The 23,896-nt window shown below is 53.2% G+C and overlaps 5 protein-coding genes across 11 annotated transcripts in view; 3 read left to right on the forward strand and 2 right to left on the reverse strand.

Annotated features, from left to right (window-relative positions):
* The window catches only part of GNG14 (G protein subunit gamma 14), a 6,631-nt gene extending 5,602 nt beyond the window's left edge, over positions 1-1,029 (reverse strand). Inside the window, exon 1 of the mRNA XM_017497818.2 lies at positions 945-1,029. The gene's annotated coding sequence lies outside the window, so the exon portion shown is untranslated. The remainder of the gene's footprint in view (positions 1-944) is intronic.
* On the forward strand, positions 1,000-6,277 carry DHPS (deoxyhypusine synthase). Of its 3 annotated transcripts, none has more exons than XM_017497813.1 (9): positions 1,001-1,322; positions 1,929-2,093; positions 2,332-2,453; positions 2,532-2,628; positions 2,708-2,794; positions 4,654-4,759; positions 4,839-4,942; positions 5,862-5,987; positions 6,068-6,277. In XM_017497813.1, the coding sequence occupies exons 1-9, from the start codon at positions 1,116-1,118 to the stop codon at positions 6,161-6,163; spliced, it is 1,110 nt and encodes a 369-aa protein (XP_017353302.1). In that variant the 5' UTR covers positions 1,001-1,115; the 3' UTR covers positions 6,164-6,277. The 3 variants fall into 3 exon arrangements, with proteins under 3 accessions (XP_017353303.1, XP_017353302.1, XP_037583515.1); XM_037727587.1 differs by lacking the exon at positions 1,001-1,322 and adding an exon at positions 1,519-1,595; XM_017497814.1 differs by lacking the exon at positions 2,708-2,794 and having other exon boundaries at positions 1,000-1,322.
* On the reverse strand, positions 6,169-11,775 carry WDR83 (WD repeat domain 83). Of its 2 annotated transcripts, none has more exons than XR_001816241.2 (9): positions 11,522-11,656; positions 11,335-11,438; positions 11,130-11,235; positions 10,799-10,847; positions 10,589-10,715; positions 8,795-8,862; positions 8,600-8,708; positions 8,403-8,517; positions 6,169-6,475 (listed from the first exon to the last, which is right to left on the reverse strand). XR_001816241.2 is itself a non-coding variant. In XM_017497815.2 (9 exons), the coding sequence occupies exons 1-9, from the start codon at positions 11,754-11,756 to the stop codon at positions 6,326-6,328; spliced, it is 1,080 nt and encodes a 359-aa protein (XP_017353304.1). In that variant the 5' UTR covers positions 11,757-11,775; the 3' UTR covers positions 6,169-6,325. The 2 variants fall into 2 exon arrangements, 1 of the variants encoding a protein (XP_017353304.1); XM_017497815.2 differs by having other exon boundaries at positions 11,318-11,438; positions 11,522-11,775.
* A 5-nt stretch (positions 11,776-11,780) lies between these two features.
* On the forward strand, positions 11,781-13,342 carry WDR83OS (WD repeat domain 83 opposite strand). Its single transcript, XM_017497816.2, has 4 exons — positions 11,781-12,055; positions 12,177-12,282; positions 12,798-12,895; positions 12,988-13,342. Exons 1-4 carry the CDS (start codon positions 12,006-12,008, stop codon positions 13,052-13,054), a joined length of 321 nt encoding a protein of 106 aa, XP_017353305.1. The 5' UTR covers positions 11,781-12,005; the 3' UTR covers positions 13,055-13,342.
* Positions 13,343-17,006: 3,664 nt separating this feature from the next.
* The window catches only part of MAN2B1 (mannosidase alpha class 2B member 1), a 22,464-nt gene continuing 15,574 nt past the window's right edge, over positions 17,007-23,896 (forward strand). For 3 of the 4 annotated variants that reach the window (XM_017497819.2, XM_017497820.2, XM_017497821.1), the window contains exons 1-7: positions 17,007-17,230; positions 18,102-18,204; positions 18,383-18,556; positions 18,883-19,076; positions 20,354-20,486; positions 20,723-20,868; positions 23,298-23,414. In XM_017497819.2, coding sequence (XP_017353308.1) covers positions 17,084-17,230; positions 18,102-18,204; positions 18,383-18,556; positions 18,883-19,076; positions 20,354-20,486; positions 20,723-20,868; positions 23,298-23,414 — 1,014 coding nt within the window. In that variant the 5' untranslated portion in view covers positions 17,007-17,083. The remainder of the gene's footprint in view (positions 17,231-18,101; positions 18,205-18,382; positions 18,557-18,882; positions 19,077-20,353; positions 20,487-20,722; positions 20,869-23,297; positions 23,415-23,896) is intronic. The other variant, XM_017497822.2, reaches the window with a different exon arrangement.

A 23,896-nucleotide genomic window follows, 5' to 3' on the forward strand; every position in this document is an offset into this window, starting at 1 on the left:
GGAAGAATAAGAGCCTAGTATTCTCTACAGAATCTCTCTCTCTCTCTCTCTCTCTCTCTCTCTCTCTCTCTCTCTCTCTCTCCTCTCCTCTCCTCTCCTCTCCTCTCCTCTCCTCTCCTCTCCTCTCTCAATCTCCTTTCAAACAGGGCCTCACACTGTTGCCCAGAGTGGACGATCAGGGCTCATTGCAGCCTCACCTCTTGGGCTCGGGTGATCCACCTCGGCCATCTGTGTGGTTGGGATAACAGACATGCACCACCATGCCTGGCTACTTTTCTTCCTTTTTGTAGAGACATAGTCTTGCTATGTTGCCCAGGCTAGTCTCGAACTCCTGAACTCAAGTGATCCTCCTGCCTCGGCTTCCCAGGGTGCTGGGATTGCAGGCGTCAGCCACCACGCCTGGCCTGAACATCTCCACAATTAATGCTTTCCATATAGAGCACTTCTTCATAGAATGTGTCTCTCAATACAGTGCTTTCCCACCAATATTTATACTGGAAAAATATTTATGTCCCCGAAACATAACAAATTTTTTAACAAAGTAATGAGGGAGTCAATGGATAAAGTCTTTAGGTTTCTTCGAAATACAGTTGGTAGCAAATCAGAGTTCACAGAAGACAATCGGAAAGGCTCTGAATGTTAAGGGGACATGCAGCGCGTTATAAAGACAAAGCAACATTATATTAACTGCTGAGTGATCAGGAAGTAATGTTTTAAATATCTCCTCATTTTACTACAATTAAATAAATAAATGCAAAATATTTTGTTTAAAAAAAACAATATAACAGACGTAGACAAATGTACAATTAAAAAAATGGTCTGTACAAAAAAAATGAAAACAAAAAGAGAATCTTCATTTATGCGAAGTCGAGAACTCGTGAAAAGGAATAAAGGCTCCTCGCGGCTTCCGTATTACGGAACACATGCGTAAGGACGGCAGCTACCTGGGTTAAGAGGACTAAAGAGGGTCACGTGATCGAGCAACTTCCGGTTTTCCAAGGCGCTTTCCTGGCTTCCTGTGGTGTGGAGACGTGCGTGTCGGGGTTTAACGCGTTTCTGGACCGCCGTAAGCCTGGCCTAGGGGCATCTGTGACTCGAGAGCCGGTTGCAGGTGCATGGAAGGTTCCCTGGAAGGGGAGGCGCCCGCGGCGGCGCTGGCCGCAGTGCTAAAGCACAGCTCGACGTTGCCGCCCGAAAGCGCCCAGGTCCGGGGCTACGACTTCAACCGCGGCGTGGATTACCGCGCACTGCTGGAGGCCTTCGGCACCACTGGCTTCCAAGCAACCAACTTCGGGCGCGCTGTACAGCAAGTCAATGCCATGGTGAGGACGGGGGCGGGACTTCCAGGGCCGCGGAGAGGCGTGGCTTGTAGAACCAGGGCAGTACTCTAAGGGGGCGGGGCTTTTATTTGAGCGATCTAGCAGTTCGAAGAAGGCGGGATCTATACTGGACAGGACTTTTGTCCTGGGAAGGGGACTTTGCACTCCAGTAGTTACATCCTAGGACAGCCTGAGGAGGCAGGGACCGTTTCTTGGTGGGCGGCCGGGTTCTAGGTCTAAAGCTTTCTGGAATAAGCGGAGCCTGGGGCAAAACAGGTTAAGGGAACACATGGCCGAGGAGGAGCCTAAGTCTCAGCGCCCCGGGGCTTGAACTTAGATTTGCTTTTGCCACTGGGGAAGGGACAGGATCTGAAAAGGAGAGCCCTCTGATTCCTAAAAGGGTGGGGACAAATCCCGAATGCGTGTCCTGAGATCTGGTCTGGGAAGGGGCAGGGTTTGCACAGGGGATGTTCCTTGGTTCCCGGTAGAACTGGCCCTGTATCCCTGAATGGGCAGGGCCTGGGGTGGAATTTGTTTCTAGAGCCCACCTGTAGTCCTGGGGCTGGAATTTAGGGCCAGTGCTTAACTCTACTTGGCCCTTACCCCCAGATTGAGAAGAAGCTGGAACCGCTGTCACAGGATGAAGACCAACACGCAGACCTGACCCAGAGCCGCCGCCCACTCACTGGCTGCACCATTTTCCTGGGATATACATCCAACCTCATCAGTTCAGGCATCCGTGAGACCATTCGCTACCTTGTGCAGCACAACATGGTGGGGACCTGGTGGGGCCGTGGCCTTGGCCTCTGGGTCAATGGGCGATGCAGTTATTAATCGTTTAAGTGAGACGGGGAGATAGGAGTCTGTTTTAAGCAGAAGAATAGAATCATGTTTTGTTCTGTAGCAAAGCTCCCTTGTAAGAGTAACTGGACGAGGATGAGGTTAGAAGTCCTGCCCAGAATGAGGGCAGGGTCTTCCTTCTTGGGCCAACTTCACTGCCTTGTGGCTGCAGGTGGATGTATTGGTGACTACAGCTGGCGGAGTGGAGGAAGACCTCATCAAGTGCCTGGCCCCCACCTACTTGGGCGAGTTTAGCCTCAGAGGGAAGGAGCTCCGGGAGAATGGGATCAACAGGTGGGAACCCTGAGTGGTGGGCATGGGAGCTGGACCAAGGGTCCTGGGCCCAGATGCCCACATGTCTCCTGTCCTCAGGATCGGAAACCTGCTGGTGCCCAATAACAATTATTGCAAGTTTGAGGACTGGCTGATGCCCATTCTGGACCAGATGGTGCTGGAGCAGAACACAGAGGTGGGGCCAGAGCGACCTGGAGGGGCCAGTCCAGTAGGAGTCAGGGGAGGCATGGGCTGAAGCTCATGTCCTTTCCTAGGGTGTAAAGTGGACACCTTCAAAGATGATCGCCCGCCTGGGCAAGGAGATCAACAGCCCAGAGTCCGTGTATTACTGGGCCCAGAAGGTGAGGATATAGGCGAGGGCAAAGTAGCTAGACTTTGGCATGTGTTAACTTACTTTATCTTTCCATCCACCTGGGGAGTCACTACTGTTATTCTTAGCATCCTCACTCTTCGATGAGGAGACTCCAACATCGATGGGGTGGTAATTTTTTTTTTTTTTTTTGAAACAGGATCTTGCTCTATCACCCAGGCTGCAGTGCCTGGACTCAAGCAGTCCTCCCACCTCAGCCTCTTAAGTAGCTGGGACCACAGGCATATGCCACTGTGCCCCACAATATTAATTTTTAAGTTTTTTTTTTTTTTAGAGATGGGGGTCTTCCTATGTTGCCCAGGCTGGTCTTGAACTCCTGGCCTCAAAGCAGTCCTCCCACTGGGCCTCCCAAAGTGCTGGGATTATAGCCATGGCCCACCATTCCTGGCCTGGCTAGGTAATTTTGTCTGAAGTCACCCAGATAACTAGTGGGGCCTCAGCCTCCTTATCCTCCTCCCAGACTATCTCTGGAACAGTGGTGGCAGCACTTAGCAACTCCCCTGGGGCCTGGCTCAGGGTCCAACACTCCCAGAGGCTATAAAATAAGAGCTACCCACTCCCTTTATTTAGATCATCAGAACCTGAAAAAAAAAAAAAAAAAAAAAAAAAAATACTTTTTTTTTTTTTTTTTTTTTTTGAGACATAGTTTTGCTCTGTTGCCCAGGCTGGAGTGCAGTGGTGGGATCTCAGCTCACTGCAACCTCTGCCTCCTGGGTTGAAGTGATTCTCTCACCTCAGCCTCCCGAGTAGCTGGAACTACAGGCACCCACCATCATCCCTGGGTGATTTTTGTATTTTTGTACAGATGGTTTCACCATGTTGGCCAGGCTGGTCTTGAACTCCTAACCTCAGGTGATCCGCTGGCCTTGGCCTCCTAATGTGCTGGGATTATAGGCGTGAGCCACCACGCCCAGCCTACCTATTCTTTTTTTAAGAGACAGAGTCTCACTCTGTTGCCCAGGCTGGAGTGCATTGGCACAATAATGACTCACCGCAGTGAGCTTCTGGGCTCAAGCGAGTCTCCTGTCCCAGCCTGCTAAGTAGCTGGGACTACAGGTGCATGCCACCATGCCTGGCTGATGTTTTTTTGTAGAGATGGGGACTTATCATGTTGCCCAGGATGGCTCTTTAAAAAAAGAGAGGGCCAGGTGCAGGGGCTCACGCCTGTAATCCCAGCACTTTGGGAGGCTGAGGTGGGCAGATCACCTGAGGTCAGGAATTCGAGACCAGCCTGGCCAACATGGCGAAACCCTATCTCTACTAAAAAAAAAAAAATACAAAATTAGCTGGGTATGGTGGCATGCGCCTATAATCTCAGCCACTTGGAAGGCTGAGGTATGAGAATCACTTGAACCCTGGAGGCGGAGGTTACAGTGAGCTGAGATTTCGCCATTGTACTCCAGCCTGGGCAACAGGTGAAACTCGGCTGGGTGCGGTGGCTCACACCTGTAATCCCAGCACTTTGGGAGGCTAAGACAGATGGATCACCTGAGGTTGGGAGTTCGAGACCAGCCTGACTAACATGGAGAAACCCTGTCTCTATTAAAAAAAAAAAAGTGAAACTCCATCTCAGAAAAAAAAAGAAACAGCCCAGCAAGCTAAGAATAGGATGGTTCTTTATGTGCCGGGCACTATCCTAAGTGTTGTCTGCGGGTTTTCTCATAATAGGCCTCATCTGTGAGAGATGTTACTGTTACACTTACCTTACAATTGAGGTAACAGTCCTAGAGAAATGAAGCACCCGCCCACAATCAGACAGGAGGGAAGTGACGCAGCTGGCATAGGGACAAGGCTCTGAGCTGCAGCCACTGTCCTGTCATTTCCCTGCAGAACCACATCCCTGTGTTTAGTCCAGCACTTACAGACGGCTCGCTGGGCGACATGATCTTCTTCCATTCCTACAAGAACCCGGGCCTGGTACTGGACATCGTTGAGGGTAAGATGCTGGGGCCACAGAGGGGAGGGGAAGGAGGGCCGGCTGAGCCCAAGGCCTGACTTCGGCCCTCTTCCTCCAGACCTGAGGCTCATCAACACGCAGGCCATCTTTGCCAAGTGCACTGGGATGATCATTCTGGGTGGGGGTGTGGTCAAGCACCACATTGCCAACGCCAACCTCATGGTGAGTGGGGGTGGCACTCCGGCCCACTGTGAAGACGTGCTGTGTGCTAGGCCTATGCTATGCGCTGGGGAGACAGGATGAATAGACAGGCCAGGATCCCTGCTCCCCAGGACTGATGTTCTAGTTGGGGAGATAGCAAAACAGTAGAGGTCCCAGTGACATCCTTGTCAGGTGGCAGTCATTGCTACGAAGACTAGATGATGGGATAAGAAGAGAAAGGGTGCTGTCCAATAAGGGGTGTTGGAAGGAGGCTTCTGGAAGTGTGAGCTGGGAGCAGAGGTTTGGGGAAGCTCCTCCCGGGAGCCACATGGTTATCTACCATGCCAGGAGTTTCTGCAGCTATGCTAGGATTGGGTTCTGGATTGCAAAGTTCTCAGCAGAGGGAACAGCCGGTGCAAAGGCTCTGGAGTGCCTGAAGTAATCCAGGAACAGCTGGGAGACTGGTGAGGGGAGAGTGGAGTGGTGAGGGCCAGGAGGTGATGCGGGGAGGTGTCTGGGGAGCCTGCTGGGCCTTGTAGGCTGAGGCAAGGGCTTTGGCCTTTGCACTGAGGGAGGTGGGGGTTCCCGTGCTCCCTCTGGTGGCCACGTGGGGAACAGATGGTGGCAGGCGAGTGAGAACTGCAGTCCAGGGCCATGGTGACCGTGCAGGGACCAGGGTCGGGCCCGTGGACGCAGGAGGTGGCTAGGTTTGCAGGGCTTCTGAAGATAGAGTTGACACCTCTGGGACACATGGCCATTGTTGCCCAGCAGCTCTAGTGACCCCAAGCATTGCCATGAGCCCTGTCTGGGAGCGAGGGGCTGCCAAGGGCTTCCTTCATCTAGCACGCACACCTCAGCCTGCTTGGCTATAGTGTCCCTTTCTGTGTCTGTCTCCTGTGACTGGCTGACTGGGCACACCCTCCCTATTCCCTCCCTACAGCGGAACGGGGCCAACTATGCTGTCTACATCAACACGGCCCAGGAGTTCGATGGCTCTGACTCGGGCGCCCGACCAGACGAGGCTGTCTCCTGGGGCAAGATCCGGATGGACGCACAGCCTGTGAAGGTATGGGTGGGCTGGACAGGGTACAGGGTCTCTGGGACTATGGCCATGGGTCCCACAGCTTACCCAGTACCCCCCTACAGGTCTATGCCGATGCCTCCCTGGTCTTCCCCCTGCTTGTGGCTGAAACCTTTGCCCAGAAGGTGGATGCCTTCATGCCCGAGAAGAACGAGGACTGAGCAGCTGCGGTTCCAGGGAGGCCTTATCCCCCCTCTATTTATTAATCTGCAGACCCAGCCCCTCCCCTACTCCTTGGTCAGCTGCATCTCTAGAATAAAATGGTCTCTGCGGTCCTTCTGCATCTTTGTCTGTCCTTGGTCCTGGTGGTAGGTCCTCCGGCTTCAGCCTGCTCCATCCTCTGCCTCATAGGCCTCCTCCCGCCAGCAGTGGACGCTGCCCCCCATGGCGGTCAGCAGGCAGGGCTCCGTGGGGTGGTAGGCCAGTGATTGCACCACGCCGTGACCCACAGGCAGAGCCAGAGCCAGGGCACCCTGTGGAGCAAGGGATGGGGAATGGTTATCTGTGGCTAGGCTGTGCCCTGGTTCCTGAGGTCCCTGAGCACCCCCATCTCAGTCCTTCCTGGAGCTCTCCGTCATCTCTCTCCTGACCTTCAGCCACCTGCCTCTAATTGCCTCCTGGACACTGCAAAATAAATCTACCCTAGACTGAGCCCCTCAGTAGCTCTGTCCTCCCAGGCCACATGTCTTGGGAGTCTCTTTTATTGATTTTTTAATTGTTTAACTTTTAAAAATAGGCTGGGTGCGGTGGCTCACGCCTGTAATCCCAGCACTTTGGGAGGCCAAGGTGGGCAGATTGCAAGGTCAGGAGTTCAAGACCAGCTTGGTCAGTATGGTGAAACCCAGTCTCTACTAAAAATACAAAAATTAGCCAGGCATGGTGATGGGCACCTGTAGTCCCAGCTACTCAGGAGGCTAAGGCAGGAGAATCGCTTGAATCCGGGAGTTGGAGGTTGCAGTAAGCTGAGATTGGGCCACTGCACTCCAGCCTGGGTGACAGAGTGAGACTTTGTCTCAAAAAAAAAAATTACAGATGAGGTCTTGCCATGTTGCCCAGGCTGGTCTTGAACTCCTGCTGGCCTCAAGTGATCCTCCCACCTTGGCCTCCTAAAGTGCTAGGATTACAGGTGTGAGCCACTGCGCTTGGCCTTGGGAGTCTTTTCCTTGCACCTGACATTCCTCTGTCAGTCAGTCCTCTTGGCTCTGCTTCTAGACCGTGTCCAGACACTGCTGATTTTCTGCCACCACCCTGCTTGGAGCATGCCTTTTTCGCAGTTTCCCTGTTCCCTGCCACCAGCTGGGCTCCATCCTGCCCACTTGGCAGCCCTAATAATCCCCATTTTCCCTGATACCCTTTGGTTACAGCATGATGTAAACAGTTCCTCAAGCAAGCTACGGTTCCTCTTTCCACCTTGAAAATGCTTCACGTGCCTGCCCTCCAAGGCAACTTCTGGTCTACTGTGCCCACAAGAAATCGGTGGAACATTCTAGCTATCTTACTTCCTAAAGCAAGATTTTGTCCCCTAAGTCTCCAGGGTCCCCCAGTTCCCTCCATCCTCTTATGGGCCTTAGTTCCTCTGGCCAAGCCTATGGCTGATGTCTCCTTCACTGTGGTCCCCCAAGCCCTGATCCTGCCACACCAGGATGGTCTGTTTCTGGCCTGACTCCGCACCAGGCTGGAACATGTCAAGGACGGGGCTTAGGGCTTGAAACCATGCACAAGGATGCTCAGATGTAGCTCCAATTTCTTGAATGACTACAGCCCTGTCTCACCCAGGGTTAGACATGGGTGTTGGCTCTCCTTTGCCCAGGGGTCAGTGCCAGTAGCTTGGCCTGGCATCTGTGGCCCAGCCTGATCTGGATCTTGCTGCAGCTGCTGCCACCCTGAAGCCTTTGTTTCCTGACTGATGCATGTGCAGGCCATACCTCTACACCTTAGCATATGCTGTTCCCTTTGTCTGGAATGCCCTTTGTGCCTCATCATCTCACTTCTTCAAGATCCTAGCTCAGGCTTGGTGCAGTGGCTCGGGCCTGTAATCCCAGCACTTTGGGAGGCTGAGGTGGTGGATCACTTGAGGTCAGGAGTTTGACACCAGCCTGGCCAACATGGTGAAACCCTGTCCCTACTAAAAATAATAAAAAAAAAATTAGCTGGGTGTGGGTGGTGGGCACCTATAATCCCAGCTACTCGGGAGGCTGAGACACAATAATCACCTGAACTCTGGGGGGCAGAGGTTGCAGGGAGCTTAGATTGCCCTATTCCAGCCTGGGCAACAGAGTGAGACTCCATCTCAAAAAAAGAAAAAAGATCCTAGCTTTCAGGTCCTAGAGTGACTGGGGTAAAGACAGGGCTGAGATGGGGCAGGCACCTAGGTATGAGGTGGGGCTGGGGGCACCTCACCTCCACCAGGTCCCAGAAGAACACCTTCCCGTCCTCAGAGCAGCTGACCACATGTGTGTCTCGCTCACTCAGGCAGCAGTCCAGCTTGTACTCCTGGTTCTTATGGCCCTTGTACCTAGGGCAGGCAGGATGGGGGTCTTGGTCCTTTCCAGGGGTGGGAGAGGAGGGAAGGGGACCCCATGACCACAAGGACTCACTCGCCTAGCAGTTCCCCTGTGTCTTTGTCCAGGAGCCGCAATGTGGAGTCCAGGCTGGACACTAGGGTGCACTGCCCGTCCCGGCTGAAGCAGGTGCAGGTGATGGGGCCTTGGGAGAGGGGTGGGTAGTGAGGCTGGGATGCCCCTAGCTGGTCCCCCATCTTCCCTGCCTACCCCACATCCCCGGCCACTCACTGCCCACGTAGTCTGAGAAGAGCTGCCCCTTCCTCAGGTCATAGCGTCTCACGCGGCCATCCACAGAGCTGCAGGAGAGGGTAGGTCCAGTGGGAGCCTTGACTAGGCGCCATGGCTCCAGGCAGCACTGTGCGTTCCCAGCCCGCTGGGCCTGCTCATCCAGGGTACAGGGGTGGAATTCTGAAGCTCTGGCCTTGAGACTCAGGCCCAAGGCTAATCAGGCTAACTCCATCATTTCCACGACCCACACCCCCTTTCCAAACCCATGGAGTCCTTCTGATTCCCCCTTTTCCTGCATTCTCCAGCTCTTCCTCCTCAGTACTAAGGACATCCCACCACTTTCCCCACCACCCAACACCAGCATCTGGACTACTCTGGTCTCTATGCACCTTCACAGCCACCAGAGGGAATACTTTTCAAAGTACAGTAGACTCGTGAACAATGCAGGTCTGAATCCAGAGTCCACTTATATGTGGATTTCTTCTGCCTCTTTCAGCCCTGAGAAAGCAAGACCAACTCCTCCTCTTCCTTATTTTTTATTTTTATTTTATTTTTTTTTTAAAAGAGACAGGGTCTCACTATGTTGCCCAGGCTGGAGTGCAGTGGCTATTCACAGGCGCGATCCCACTACTGATCAGCCCGGGAGTTTTGACCTGCTCCGTTTCCGACCTGGGCCGGTTCACCCCTCCTTAGGCAACCTGGTGGTTCCCCGCTCCCATATTGATGCCGAACTTACTGCGGACACCCGATCAGCATAGCGCACTACAGCCCAGAACCCCCGGACTTAAGAGATCCTCCAGCCTCAGCCTCCCGAGTAGCTGGGACTATAGGCACACACCACCGCGCCCGGCATTTTTATTTCTTTATTTATTTAATTTTTTGAGACAGAGTCTTGCTCTGTCGCCAGGCTGGAGTGCAGTGGCATGATCTCTGCCCACCCCTGCAACCTCTGTCTCCCAGGTTCAAGTGATTCTCCTGCCTCAGCCTCCTGAGCAGCTGGGACTACAGGTGTGAGCCACTATGCCTGATTAATTTTTTGTATTTTAGTAGAGACGGGTTTTCACCATGGCCAGGATGGTCTTGATCTCCTGACCTTGTGATTCGCCTACCTCAGCCTCCCAAAGTGCTGGGATTACAGGTGTGAGCCACCGCCCCTGGCCCTCCTCCACCTTCTCAATGTGAAGATCTTTATGATCTCCACTTAATGAATAGAAAAAGGTATTTTTTTCTTCCTTATGATTATTTTTAATTTTAAAAAAATTATTTTATATATATATATTTTTTTGAGAGAGTCTTGCTCTGTCGCCTAGGTTGGAGTACAGTGGTGCAATCTTGGCTCATTGCAACCTCCAACTCCTGGGTTCAGGCGATTCTTCTGCCTCAGCCTCCAGAGTAGCTGGGACTAGGCTCCCGCCACCATGCCTGGCTAATTTTTGTATTTTTAGTAGAGATGGGGTTTCACCATGTTAGCCAGGCTGGTCTCAAACTCCTGACCTCAGGTGATCCGCCCACCTCAGCCTCCCAAAGTGCTGGGATTACAGGCTTGAGCCACCACATCCAGCCTGATTTTTTTTTTTTTTTTTTGACAGAGTCTCAGTCTGTTACCCAAGGTAGAGTGCAGTGGTGCCTGAAACTCCTGAGCTCAAGCGATCCCTTCCACCTGAGCCTCTCGAGTAGCTGGGACTGCAGCTGTGTGCTACTGCGCCCAGGTGACAGTAGGTTTTAATCTGAGCATGGGGGCAGCTATGATTCCCAGTGACACCTGGGGTAAGACCAGGTCCTGGCTCCACTCACCCTGCCAGGACCTCGTGGTCTGACACCTTCACACAGGACACGCCATCTCTGGCCTCATCCAGCGTCTGCACTGGCTCAGGCCTCCGTGAGCGGCAGTCCCAACAGCGGATACTGGAATCAATAGAGCCTGTGAGGCCAGCATGATGGTGAGGTCAGTTTTGGACTGGGAGGGCAGCACCCTGGGCCCCCCTGCCGAGGCCCCAGACTCACCGGACAGGATAACTGTGGCCTCTTCATTAAACTGCACCGTGTTCACCTTCTGAGAAAGTTATTGTCACTCAGAGGAGGCTGGACTTTGGAGGATTGGGATAAAGGTAGGGTTCCCAGTGTCAGTTAAAGCAAAGGTGAGGAGAAGGGGAGGTGAAAGGTTTTGGGGGAACTGCGAGGACAGGGGTTGGTGACTGCCTAGCCTGGCACGCAGAGCGGGGAATCGCCATCTGGGGAAGGGATCCTTATGGTGTAATGGAGGGTGTCCTTGTCACCACCTATGCGCTAAACGGGTCCCCTCCGCTCCAATGAAGGTCTCTAGGCTTTCACTCACCCCTGCGTGGCCCCGGAATTTGCGCACGACCTGCCCCGATGCCACATCCCACAGGACCACCGCCTTGTCTCCGCCGCCGGAGCAGAGGCTGCTGTTGTCAAAGGAGCTGGAGGACAGGAGGAGGAGTATCAGCATCGAACTCGGATCCCAGCCTCAGCGCTCCCATCCCGGCCTGGCCCCCGGCTCACCCGGCCGCATCCAACACCTCGTAGCCGTGGCCGCTGTACGTCCGCAGCAGCGTCCCCCGAAGTGGATTCCACAGTTTCAGGGTCTTGTCGCTGCCGCACGTCAGGCAGTAATTGCCATCCACTGGGGAACACCAGGCAGGGGTTACTGGGCCGCCGGCCTCAGGAGGCGGCAGGAGGACCCGGAATGAAGACAAAGGCCCTCACCGTTAAATCGTACGGCTCGCACCGCCCCTTGCCCGCAGTCCAGCGTCTTCAACCGTTTCTGCGGCAGCTCCGGTGGCCGCGGCTTTGGTTCAGGGAAAGCCATGGTCCCAGGGTCCCTTCCTCGCCGCTTTAAATCGGTGTGTACGGAAGATTCCGCGCCTTGGAAACCCACGCTTGGGTGTAACCCTATTATTGTCCTCCCTGACCTACTTCCTGTTTCTTCCGGTTTCATCATTTTGGCATTTGAGTGCTCGGGTTAGAGCTATTCAAGTCCGCTTTCAGGTTGTTTTCCCAATTTCCCCTTTGCAAGGAAGATTTCTGGGCTCTCCTGTCTCCATTCTCTGGGTAGGGGGAGTCCAAGCCTCCGTCCTGAGGAACGGAAATGCGAGGGCTTTGGGTGTTACTCTAAAATCTGCCCTTCACTTGCATACCGGAAGCTGCAATTCCCGCAGCGGAAGAGGCGTGACCGGGCTTTGGACTAGCTATGTCCACTAACAATATGTCGGACCCACGGAGGCCAAACAAAGTACTGAGGTGAGGACACCAGCGTCATGGCCACCGGGTTCGGGTTGTGGGTGTGGATCGGGGCCCTGGGAAGCGCCTGTCCATCCCGAGGGCGGTACCTGAGCGCCCCTGACCCTCGAGCCTGTCGCAGGTACAAGCCCCCGCCGAGCGAGTGTAACCCAGCCTTGGACGATCCGACGCCGGACTACATGAACTTGCTGGGCATGATCTTCAGCATGTGCGGCCTCATGCTTAAGGTGGGCGGGGTTGAGCTTCCAAGGGTGTAGTTGGACCTGAAAACGAGGCCCGGGAGCAGGTTTGGAATGAAGGGGGGCGTCTGGCCGGCGCTGATGGGGCGGGACCTGAGATCGGCCGGGAGTGGGGCTGGGGTAACGCTGGGCCAAAAAAGCCCCAGTCTTTGGGGAAGTCAACGATTTGGGTCAGGGTGGGGATGTGGCAGATTGGTCTGCGGGTGGGGCCAGGCTTTGAAGCAACTTGGAGGGGACTCGTGGAAAAAGGGCAGGGTCTTAAGCATGTGGTATGTCTGAGTCTCTCTTGGCCCTGAGAGACACAGGCCGGGCAGTAGGACTGGAAACCATGTATCTGGAGTATGCCATGTGCTGGTGGGACTAAGAACTCTTCGAGGGGTAAGGTCCCAGCTGCATCAGATGGAATCAATGGGCACGAACTGGTGTCTGGAAAGGTGGCTTCGGGGGATTCATTGGTGTGCCTTTCACTGACCTAACCTGCCCACCCACCTATTTTTCCCCAGCTGAAGTGGTGTGCTTGGGTCGCCGTCTATTGCTCCTTCATCAGCTTTGCCAACTCTCGGAGCTCAGAGGACACGAAGCAAATGATGAGTAGCTTCATGTGAGACTTGGCTTAGAGGATGAGGAACTCATGAGTAAGAGGTGGGGGGACCCGTCTGCCCATCCTGGACTGACACCTCTCTCCTGTCTCAGGCTCTCCATCTCTGCTGTGGTGATGTCCTATCTGCAGAATCCTCAGCCCATGACGCCCCCGTGGTGATACCAGCCTAGAAGGGTCACATTTTGGACCCTGTCTATCCACTAGGCCCAGCCTTTGGCTGTTCAACCTGCTGCCCTCAGCTGCCGTCCTGGACTTCCTTGAATGAGGCAGTCTCAGTGCCCCCAGCTGGATGGAGGGAATCTGGCCCTTTCCTAGAGAACACCCTAGGCCTACCCCTCCTGCCTCCCTTCCCCTGCCCACTGCTAGGGGATATGCTATCCATGTTTCTAGGGGTATCCATTTGCTTTCTCGTTGAAAAATGTTAATAATAAAGTTTTTCACTCTGGCCGTCAGCCTCTTCTGTTCATTAGGGTGTTCTTCCTAATTGAGGGGAAGGGCTCTAGCTCCATAGGCCTGGTGTGGGGCCCCAGTCTGGAGGCTTCTGGCTGTTCATTTGCGTACTTCATAAACATTTGTCTTAAGTCAGGTGCTAGGGACAAGACAGGGACTTCTGCCCTCTGGCAACTCACCAGATGGCCCTGCTGACCTACATAATCTGGGCTTTGGTTTCCTTTTTTTTTTTTTTCCTTTAAAAAAAAAAAAAGCCAGGCGTGGTAGCTCACATCTGTAATCCCAGCACTTTGGGAGGCACTTTGCCACTGAACTCCAGCCTGGTGACAGAGCCAGACCCCATCTCGGAAAAAAAAACAAAAAACCATAGGGCCTTGATCTGTCATGCAGGCTGAGTGCAGTGGCCCGATCTCTGCTCACTGCAGCCTCAAACTCCTGGGCTCAGTCCTCCCACCTCAGCCTCCCATGTAACTGGGATCATAGGCACGTGCTATCATGCCCAGCTAATTTTTTTTTTTTTTTTTTTTTTTGAGACGGAGTTTCACTCTTGTTACCCAGGCTGGAGTGCAATGGCGCGATCTCGGCTCACTGCAACCTCCGTATCCTGGGTTCAGGCAATTCTCCTGCCTCAGCCTCCTGAGTAGCTGGGATTACAGGCACGCACCACCATGCCCAGCTAATTTTTTGTAGTTTTAGTGGAGACGGGGTTTCACCATGTTGACCGGGATGGTCTCGATCTCTTGACCTAGTGATCCACCCGCCTCGGCCTCCCAAAGTGCTGGGATTACAGGCTTGAGCCACCGCGCCCGGCTAATTTTTGTTTTTTGAGACAGTTTCAATCTTGTTGCCCAGGCTGGAGTGCAATGGCGTGATCTGTATCTCGGCTGACTGCAAACTCTGCCTCCCTTGTTCAACGATTCTTGTGCCTCAGCCTCCCAAGTAGCTGGGATTATAGGCCTGTGCCACTATGCCCAGCTAATTTTTGTATTTTTACTAGAGGCAGGGTTTCATGGTGTTGGTCAGGCTGGTCTTGAACTCCTGACCTCAAGTGATCCACGCGCCTCCCAAAGCACTGGTGTTTTGGTTTTGTTTTGTTTTCAGACACAGTCTCACTCTGTCACCCAGACTGGAGTGGACATGATGTTACTGCAGCCTTGGCTTCCTGGTGGTCAACCTCCTAAGTAGCTGGAACTGAAGCAGGAGAATAGAAGAGGAAATTGGAGGTTGGATAAAAGGAGAAATGAGTAGGAGCAGAAGCAGGATAAAGAGGCAGGTAAGCAAGAAGCAAGATAAGCAGAAGTTGACCCGAAATAAAAGTGACAAAGAAGTAAGGAGACCCCATGGCTGGCTAAATTCAGACCGAACCAGCAAGGGGCAGCTCGTAAAAGATGGGCATGCACACTAGAGAGAAAATATATCCTAAAAATGACTGCATATGGCAATTAGGTCATTAAAGCTCATGCATATGGGCTACATTTAATGCATATACTTAAAATTGTGGGATGGAAGCAACCAAGAAATTAACCCACCCATCAAAAGGCACATACTTGCTAGAGATTAGGCAGCCCGGGAAAGAAAAAAACATCTAAAAGAACCCCAGGGGCCGGGCAGAGTGGCTCAGGTCTGTAGTCCCACCATTTTGGGAGGCCTAGGTGGGTGGATCACTTGAGGTCAGGAGTTGGAGACCAGCCTGGCCAACATGGTGAAATCCCATCTCTACTAAAAATACAAAAATGAGTCAGACATGATGGCGCATGCCTGCAATTCCAGGTACTTGGGAGGCTGAGGCAGGAGAATCACTTGAACCCAGGAGGCAGAGGTTGCAGTAAGCTGAGATCACACCATCCCACTCCAGCCTGGGTGACAGAGTGAGATTCGGTATCAAAAAAACAGAAAAACAAACAAAAAAGGCCGGGCGCGGTGGCTCAAGCCTGTAATCCCAGCACTTTGGGAGGCTGAGGCGGGTGGATCACGAGGTTAAGAGATCGAGACCATCCTGGTCAACATGGTGAAACCCCGTCTCTACTATAAATACAAAAAATCAGCTGGGCATGGTGGCATGTGCCTGTAATCCCAGCTACTCAGGAGGCTGAGTCAGGAGAATTGCCTGAACCCAGGACGCGGAGGTTGCGGTGAGCCGAGATCGCGCCATTGCACTCCAGCCTGGGTAACGTGAGTGAAACTCTGTCTCAAAAAAAAATAAAAAAATAGCCGGACGCGGTGGCTCACGCCTGTAATCCCAGCACTTTGGGAGGCTGAGGCGGTTGGATCACTAGGTCAAGAGATCGAGACCACCCTGGTCAACATGGTGAAACCCCGTCTCTACTAAAAATACAAAAATTAGCTGGGCATGGTGGTGCGTGCCTGTAATCCCAGCTACTCAGGAGGCTGAGGCAGGAGAATTGCCTGAACCCAGGAGGCGGAGGTTGCGGTGAGCCGAGATCGTGCCATTGCACTCCAGCCTGGGTAACAAGAGCAAAACTCCGTCTCAAAAAAAAAAAAAATTAAAAAAAAAAAAAAAAAAAAAAAAAACAAAAAACCCAGGCGGGCTCAGTGGCTCACATCTGTAATCCCAGCACTTTGGGAGGCCGAGGTGGGCAGATTACTTGAGGTCAGGAGTTTGAGACCACCGTGACCAACGTGGTGAAACTTCGTCTCTATTAAAAATCCAAAAATTAGCTGGGTGCAGTGACGCATGTCTGTAGTTTCAGCCACTTGGAGGGCGGAGGCAGGAGAATCGTTTGACCCTGGGAGGCAGAGGTTGCAGTGAGATAGAACCACTCCAGCCTAGGCGACAGTGAGACACCGTCTCAAAAACAACAAAAACACCAAAATACACCAAACTGGTGCTTATCTCATTTCGCAGAAGTCAGTCCGCTCTCCCCTCTCCAAGAGTGTATTACTGTGCTTAATAAACTTTGCTGCTTTGCTATTTATGCCTGTCATGTCTAATTCTTTGTGGCACTAAGAACCTGAGGCTTCACTACATCAGCAGGTTAACGGGACCACAAGCGTACGACACTTCTCTTGGCTAATTTTTGTATTTCTTGTAGAGACAGGTTTTCCCTATGTTGCCCTGGCTGGTCTCATACTCCCAGGCCCAAGAGATCCACCAGCCTGTGCCTCCCAAAGTGCTGTGATTGCAGGCTTGAGCCAGGGCGCCTGGCCTGGGCTTTGTTTCCTTATCAGAGAATGAGCTGGTAGGAATTGGGAAAGGCATGAAAGACCTGGGGTCCTTCACCACTTGTCAGACCCTCTTTCCTCTCGGGAACACCCGGGGATCCTTCTCAACCAGGCTGAATGCCTCCCATCCCCAGCACTCCAAGGGTATTTACCCAGTGTCCTATCCCCACAGGATAGGACTCTCGTCAAATCCACCTCTTAGGCAAGCTAGGTCCTTCCAGGACTCTACAGGCGAAGGTCGATGGACACACTCCACCCGCTGGGAACACCTTGCCCCCTTAGGAAATGCACTTCCGCTCCTACTGGCATTAAAAGACACTCCAAGACTCTTCATAGCCCGTGAGACGCCAGAGTCACCTTTAGCCAAACCAGTGCCCTGAGAGTGGCATTTCCTACCCTGGGATTGCCCAGGGTTAAGGCCTCTGTCCCTGGCCCCGCCCGGCCGCGCCCTGGCCCCACCTCCGTCCCCGCCGATTGGCCGGGCCAGGTCTGGGGGCGGGGCGTTTGCCCGGCGGTTCCTGGGCCGGGGAATCCCCAGGAAGAAGCTGCTGAGCCATGGCTTCGGAGGTCTGCCCTCGCGGCTGCCCGTACGCAGCCGGCCCCTGGACCTTCTCTCGCGCCCTTCGGCCACAACACCTGCCTCTCTGCTTTTTCCTTTTGTTGTGGCTGGCGGCGCCCGGTGCCAGGGCCGGGGGATACGAGGTGAGTAGGGCCTCCGGGCGGAAACGTACGGGAGTCAGAGTGTAGCCCCGAATACAGCCTGGAGGTGTGGGTGGGTCTGTCCTGTGGGTGTCTAGTGAATGGTTAATGATATGACAGTGTGGTCTGAGTGCGTGCTTTGTGTCATTGTGAGGTCTGGCTGTGCGCATCTGAGTATGGGACTGTGTCTGATTGTACCTGCCTCCGTGTCTCCGGGATGCTTGCCTGGACTTAGCCTGCACTTAACTGTGGGATTGGAGGGGCTGGAGGTAGCAGGAGGTGAGCAGTGTATGTGTGTGGGGAGGTGCTATCTGAGAGCTGGGACTCTGGAGCCTGCCTGAAATTCCAGCCTAGCTCTTTCACTTCATGACTGTGTGACATTGGGCAAGTCACCTATCCCCTGAGCCTCAGTGCTTTCATCTGAAAACTGGGGATAACATCACCCCGCCTCCCAGGGTGGCCATCTGCTGTTTGCAAACACTGAACAGACAAACATCAGCTACTTTCCTTTTTTTTTTTTTTGGAGACGGGGTTTCACCATGTTGGCCAGGCTGGTCTCGAACTCCTGATCTCAAGTGATCCGCCTGTCTTGGTCTCCCAAAGTGCTGGGATTACAGGCGTGAGCCACCACTCCCCGCCCAGCTACTTCTGTAATTATTTTCCCAGAGTGTGAATGAGAGCTGCCCTGTGAAGTTGTGCCAAGTGGGAGTTGGATCTGTGAGCTCAACTATGTATGTGTCCACCCTGGGAGCGCCTGGCCTCCTCTGCACATAGGCGAGATCAGTCCTCTCTGAGTCACTCACCTCTAGATCAAGACTTACTTTGCAGCCCCTGATCTTATGACAGGATGTGTGTGTTTGGGGTCTCTGTGCAGACATGCCCCACGGTGCAGCCGAACATGCTCAACGTGCATCTGGTGCCTCACACACATGATGACGTCGGCTGGCTCAAAACCGTGGACCAGTACTTTTATGGAAGTGAGTAAAGGATGGGGACTGGTCCCGGGGATCCCCATGACCCCTCGAATCCCTTCTGGGCCCTGGACATTAGGGTGGGGGCAGTGTCACCCTGATATCCAGGGCTTGGGCTCCTGTGTCTAGGAATAATGCCCTTGGCTCTGCTGTGCCCTAAGAGCCTTATCCCTGTTATCCACAGTCAAGAATGACATCCAGCACGCCGGGGTGCAGTACATCCTAGACTCAGTCATCTCTGCCTTACTGGAGGATCCCACCCGTCGCTTCATTTACGTGGAGATTGCCTTCTTTTCCCGTTGGTGGCACCAGCAGACAAATGCCACACAGGAAGTCGTGCGAGACCTGGTGCGCCAGGGTGAGTCTGCCCCAAGGAAGTGAAAAGAGGAAGCCCAGCCCAGCTTCTGCTTCTGCTTCTGCATCATGCATGTCGCTTAGCCTGCCTGGATTCTCCATTTGGAGACTCCTATGCATCCCACAAGGCCCCAGCTGTAGTGCATCCTCTGGGAATCTTGCCATGCAGGGGGCCTCTTTCCCATATCTGGGAACTATGGCCTGGGAGCGACCCCTTTTCCTCCCGCCAGGCCTGAGTACACAGGCAGGCTTTCGCATTCCCAGTGTCACCCACCCTGGTCCCACTCCTGGCTCTGACTACTGACCCTGACCTTGCCTGTCCTGGCACAGGGCGCCTGGAGTTTGCCAACGGTGGCTGGGTGATGAACGATGAGGCAGCCACCCACTATGGCGCCATCGTGGACCAGATGACACTTGGGCTGCGCTTTCTGGAGGACACATTTGGCAATGACGGGCGACCCCGTGTGGCCTGGCACGTTGACCCCTTCGGCCACTCTCGGGAGCAGGCTTCGCTGTTTGCGCAGGTGCGTGCGACTCACGAACTCTCTTGGGCTCACCCCTTCACTCACTCTGGCTCCTCCCTCGCCCTCTCAAGCCCCGCCCTCTGTGCAATCTCACAGGGATCAGGACCAGGCCTGCTGAAGCCCTGCTTCTTGGGTAAGCCTTAAGTCCAGTGATTTTCCAGCTCTGGCCTTAGCCGGCTATGTCCAGCCCCAGGCTGACCCAGCTCCGGCTGGCTCTGCCTCCTCCCCTAATCCGCCCCTCTTGTGTTCTGGCCCCACCCATTAGCTAGGGTCTTGGCTCCTCCCTAAACTGGGTGGTAGATGGATGTCTAGCCTGCTTTAAAAACAGCTTCTTTACCTGTGCTCAGACCCCATCCATCCTCAGGCTGTGGAAGGGGGAACCTTATTCTTGGAGTCAGGCCTGCTCTGAGCTTGACAGCGCTGGGGAGGTGAACCTGGGTTCTGATGTTGGACCCACCCTCTCCCTGCTAGCCCAGGGTGGTGAGTTCTGAAACTTCCCCAAGCTTGGAAATAAGCTGGAGGCCTCTCTGTTTCAGCCCTATGTGGTTTTTTGTTGTTGTTTGTTTTTTGGTTTTTTCTTTTTCTCTTTTTTGAGACAGGGTCTTGCTCTGTCATCCAGGCCGGAGTACAGTGGCACAATCCTAGCTCACTACAGCCTCAATCTCCCAGGTTTACGCCATCCTCCCATTTCAGCCTCCCTAGTAGATGAGACTACAAGAGCGCACCACCACTCCTGGCTAATTTTTAAATTTTTTGTAGAGACAGTCTTGCTATGTTGTGCAGGCTGGTCTCAAAAACTCCTGGGCTTAAGTGATCCTCCTGCCTTGGCCTCCCAGAAGGCTGGAATCGCAAACAAGAGCCACCGCACCAGCCAAGCACTGCTTTTTAATGTTTTCTTTTGAGATGGAGTCTCACTCTGTTGCCCAGGCTGGAGTGCTGTGGCATGATCTCTGCTCACTGCAACCTCCACTTCCTGGGTTCAAGCAATTCTCCTGCCTCAGCCCAATACCACACCCAGCTAACTTTTCGTATTTTTAGTAGAGACAGGGTTTCACCATGCTGGCCAGGAAGGACTGGAACTCCTGACCTCATGCTGTCCTCGCTTCGGCCTCCCAAAGTGCTGGGATTACAGGCATGAGACACTGTGCCTGGCCCCTAGTGCTGCTTTTTAACCTGTGCTCTGACTCGCCCCTCCCAAGCAGAGGGGAGTTTTGCGTGGTGGGGGGAGGGGGGCCCTGGGCACTAATTCACACTGTCTTTTCCTGCCCCATCCCCAGATGGGCTTTGATGGCTTCTTCTTCGGGCGCCTTGATTATCAAGATAAATGGGTGCGGATGCAGAAGCTGGAGATGGAGCAGGTGTGGAGGGGCAGTGCCAGCCTGAAGCCCCCGACTGCAGACCTCTTCACTGGTGAGGGGGCTTGGTGAGGGCAGGGCCAGCCATGGGGCCACACACTCAGAAGGGGCTTGATGTCATGCTCTGCTGCCACTGTCCTGGAACTTCTATAGTCTGGGAACAAAGGCCCTGCATTTCCTTTTGCGCTGGGATGCAAATTCTGAAGCCCATCCTGGGTGGGACATGGCAGGCTTTGAAACCAGGGCAAGTGTGGGTGCTGAGCCACCCCTTGAACCTGGTGTGGCCTGCAGGCGTGCTTCCCAATGGTTACAACCCACCAAGGAATCTGTGCTGGGATGTGCTGTGTGTCGACCCGCCGGTGGTGGAGGACCCCCAAAGCCCGGAGTATAACGTCAAGGAGCTGGTCGATTACTTCCTAAATGTGGCCACTGCCCAGGTAACCCTGGTGTGCAGAACCGTCGTGTCCAGTGTACACAATGCACCAAGCCTTTTCCGTGGGACAGGCATTCCCTAACACCTTCTCTTTTTTTTTAATTTTTTTTGAGACAGAGTCTCACTCTGTCACCCAGGCTGGAGTACAGTGGTGGAATCTCAGCTCACTGCAACCTCTGCCTCCTGGGTTCAAGCAATCACATCCAGCTTAATGTATTTTTTTTAAGAGACAGGGTCTCGCTATGTTGCCCAGGCTGGAGTGCAGTGGCTATTCACAGGCGCAATCTCACTACTGACCAGCCCAGGAGTTTGACCTGTTCTATTTCTGACCTGGGCCAGTTCAACCCTTCTTAGGCAACCTGGTGGTTCCCCGCTCCTGGGAGGGCACCATTACTGATGGGTGTCCACGCTGATTTTTGTATTTTTAGTAGAGACAGGGTCTCACCATATTGGCCAGTCTGATCTTGAACTCCTGACTTCAAGTGATCTGCCCGCCTTGGCCTCCCAAAGTGCTGGGACTACAGGCGTGAGCCATTGTGCCTCTTTATTTTTAATTAATTATTATTTTTTGAGACAGAGTCTTGCTCTGTCACCCAGGCTGGAGAGCAGTGGCATTATCTCAGCTTACTGCAACCTCCATCCCCCGAGTTCGAGCGATTCTCCCACCTCAGCCTCCTGAGTAGCTAGAACTTCAGGCATGCACCACTATGCCCAGTTAATTTTTTTTATTTTTAGTAGAGACAGGGTTTCACCATGTTGCCCAGGCTGGTCTCAAATGCCTGAGCTCAAGTGATCCACCCGCCTCAGCCTCCCAAGGCGCTGAGATTACAAGTGTTAGCCACAGCACCTGGCCTCTATTTTTAACATTTGATTGATTGATTGATTGATTGAGACAGAGTCTAACTCTGTCTCCCAGGCTGGAATGCAGAGGTGTGATTTTGGCTCACTGCAACCTCCACCTCCTGGGTTCAAGCAGTTCTCCTGCCTCAGCCTCCTGAGTAGCTGGGATTACAGGTGCCCACCACCATGCCCTGCTAATTTTTGTATTTTTAGTAGAGACAGGTTTTCACCCTGTTGGCCATGCTCCTGACCTCAGGTGATCCACCCGCCTTGGCCTCCCAAAGTGTTGGGATTACAAGCGTGGGCCATGGCGCCTGGCTATTTTTAACATTTTTATAATTTAAAACATAATTTTTTTTTTTTGTTTAGGCCACCGTGCCCGGCCTAAAACATAATTTTTTCATGGAGACAAGGTCTCGCCATGTGGCCCAGGCTGGTCTCAAACTCCTGAGCTCAAGTGATCCTCCTGCCTTGGCCTCCTAAAGTGCTAGGATTATAGGTGTGAGCTACCATGCCTGACGTAACACATTCTCCTTAAAAAATATATTTTTTTCCTTTCTCTAAAAATTGATAGCCAGGCACGGTGGCTGACACCTATAATTCCAGCACTTTGGGAGGCCAAGGTGAGTGGATCACCTGAAGTCAGGAGTTTGAGACCATCCTGGCCAACCTGATGAGACCCCGTCTCTACTAAAAATATAAAAGTTAGCCAGGTGTGGTGGCACATGCCTGTAATTCCAGTAACTCAGGAGGCTTAGGCAGGAGAATTGCTTAAACTCAGGAGGCAGAGGTTGCAGTGAGCTGAGATCAAGCCACTGCACTCCAGCCTGGGCAACAGAGTGAAACTTGGTCTCAAAAAAAATACTGTTTTAGATTAAAACAAAATTTTTTTTCTTGAGATGGAGTTTCACTTGTGTTGCCCAGGCCGAGGTGGAAAGGCACAATCTTGGCTCACTGCAACCTCCGCCTTCTGGGTTCAAGCAGCTCTCCTGCGTGAGTCTCCCAAGTAGCTGGGATTACAGGAGCGTGCCACCACACCTGACTAATTTTGTATTTTTAGTAGAGATGGGGTCTCATTATGTTGGTTAGGCTGGTCTCCAACTCCTAACCTCAGGTGATCCGCCTGCCTCGGCCTCCCAAAGTGCGTGAGCCACTGCACCCGGCCTACAGATTTTTTTTTCTTGAGACAGGGTCTTACTGTGTGGCCCAGGTTTGTCTTGAACTCCTGGACTCAAGTGATCCTCCTGCCTCAGCCTCCTGAGTAGCTGGGATTATAGGTGTGAACCCCTGTAATCATGTTCTCATGTCCTTTGGAGGAAGATGCCCTTCTCCTCACCATCACTATGTCCCCATCCTGGATTTGTGTGCATTCCACATTAGAAGAGATAGCATAGACCAGGCAAGAGCTAGCATGGCATGGTGCCTGGATGCCCTCTTCTATGTATGGGTCCAAAAGAACTGCCCAACAACTGGTGGCTACTTTGATCTGTGTCCCCATCCTCCCGTGTGCCACACCCCATATACACCAAGACACAGCTACACACAGGAATGGCCCAGGATCCTCTGGCCTTAGGACTCCCCTCTGGCCCGCAGAGCCGGTATTACCTCACCAACCACATTGTGATGACCATGGGCTCCGACTTCCAATATGAGAACGCCAACATGTGGTTCAAGAACCTGGACAAGCTCATCCGGCTGGTCAATGCCCAGGTCAGTGTGCCTACCCTGTGCTAACCTTGTGCACGTGTGCGATTGCATCCGGGGGCCTTGGTCATGTGCATAGCTCTGAGTGCTGTCTTTGATTTCTGTGGTTATATTGCTGTCATTCTAAAACAAATGACCACACTTAGCAGCTCGAAATAACAGAAATACATTGTCTAATTTCCTGGCTTTTTCCAACATCTAGAGGCTGCCCACATTCAAAGTCTCTTGGCTCCATCTTCAAAGCCAGCCACATAGCATCTCTCTGACCCTGTTTCTGTAATCCCATCCGTTTCTCTCATTCTCACCTCTTCTGCCTCCCCTTCCACATTTATTTATTTATTTTTGAGACAGAGTCTCACACCGTTGCCTGGGCTGGAGTGCGATGGCGCAATCTTGGCTCACTGCAACCTCTGCCTCTTGGGTTCAAGCAGTTCTCCTGCCTCAGCCTTCCAAGTAGCTGGGATTACAGGCACCTGCCACCACACCTC

Source organism: Cebus imitator, unplaced genomic scaffold, assembly GCF_001604975.1.
Source record: "Cebus imitator isolate Cc_AM_T3 unplaced genomic scaffold, Cebus_imitator-1.0 Scaffold234, whole genome shotgun sequence".
In the NCBI taxonomy this organism is placed as follows: domain Eukaryota; kingdom Metazoa; phylum Chordata; class Mammalia; order Primates; family Cebidae; genus Cebus; species Cebus imitator.